A 1,347-nucleotide genomic window follows, 5' to 3' on the forward strand; every position below is an offset into this window, starting at 1 on the left:
ATGACTGGAGAGTCTTCTAATCCCAAACCTAGTCCCAACGATAAAATCTACGGGATAACCAATATCAAGTCTTATGTCTCCCTTCTTCTCGATCTCGACCGCTTGAATTATGATTCCTGGAAAGAGCTTTTTAAAACTCACTGCATTGGATACAAAGTATATGGTCATCTTGATGGGTCTGCTAAAATTGAACATGATCCAGAATGGGAAATAGTGGACAATATTGTAAAACAGTGGCTATATGGAACACTTACTCAATCCGTTCTCCAATCTATTCTCAATCCCAACGCCATTGCAGCAGATGTTTGGAAGACTATTGAAGACCTGATTCATGAGAATAAAGAGACTAAAGCCATGGAATTAGATGATGAACTTCGTTCTATCACCATTGGCGATTCTACAGTTATGGAATATTGTACACGTATCAAGTCCATCTCTGATCTTCTTGCTAATATTGGATCCTTGGTACCCGAAAGAAACCTCGTTATTTATGCCATCAATGGTTTATCTCAGAAATTTGCCCATGTCGTCACCATCATTCGACATCAAAAACCGTTTCTACTTTCCTTGAGATGCGCTCCATGTTAACCCTTGAAGAACGGTCCATGGCAAAAGATCACTCTCGTCACGCTCAAGCCTCACATCAAGACAATGCATCTTCACCAACCATTCTCACCACCGAGCACCAAAATCGCCCCTCTCATTCTCAATTAAATACCACCTTACGTGCCGAATTCTCCATGACTGATTTGGGTGCTCTCAATTATTTTCTTGGTATATCTGTCGTTCGAGATCATCATGGCATGTTTCTCTCTTAAAAGAAATATGCCACATAAATTCTGGACCGTGCTAAAATGTCTAATTGCAAACCTGCTCGAACTCCAGTCGAAACGTCTGCCAAATTTGATGGCTCAGGCCCTCCTGTTGTTGATCCAACCTTATATCGTAGTCTTGCGGGTGCACTTCAATACTTGACTTTCACTCGGCCGGATATATCTTATGCAGTTCAACAGGTGTTTCTGTATATGCATGATCCTGAAGAACCTCACTTTACTGCTCTCAAACGGATCCTTCGATATGTTCGTGGCACTCTTGATCATGGATTACAACTCTATGCTTCTCCTGCTCGTGGTTTAGTTGCTTACTCTGATGCTGATTGGGCAGGCTGCCCTACCTCTCGTCGATCCACATCAGGCTATTGTGTCTTCCTTGGACATAATCTTCTCTCTTGGTCTTCCAAACGACAGGGTACCATTTCTAGGTCTAGTGCTGAAGTAGAGTATCGTGGTGTTGCGAATGCCGTTGCCGAGACTAGTTGGCTTCGTAACTTACTCAGGGAGCTCTTTT

General features: G+C 42.7%; 1 protein-coding gene across 1 annotated transcript; it reads left to right on the forward strand.

The window, feature by feature from the left end:
* On the forward strand, positions 1-588 carry LOC145059853 (uncharacterized). Its single transcript, XM_079007626.1, has one exon. The coding sequence runs from the start codon at positions 1-3 to the stop codon at positions 586-588; it is 588 nt and encodes a 195-aa protein (XP_078863752.1).
* Positions 589-1,347: the final 759 nt, after the last annotated feature.

Source organism: Lactuca serriola, chromosome 6, assembly GCF_051521515.1.
Source record: "Lactuca serriola cultivar US96UC23 chromosome 6, Lser_US96UC23_V15, whole genome shotgun sequence".
Lineage (NCBI taxonomy): Eukaryota > Viridiplantae > Streptophyta > Magnoliopsida > Asterales > Asteraceae > Lactuca > Lactuca serriola.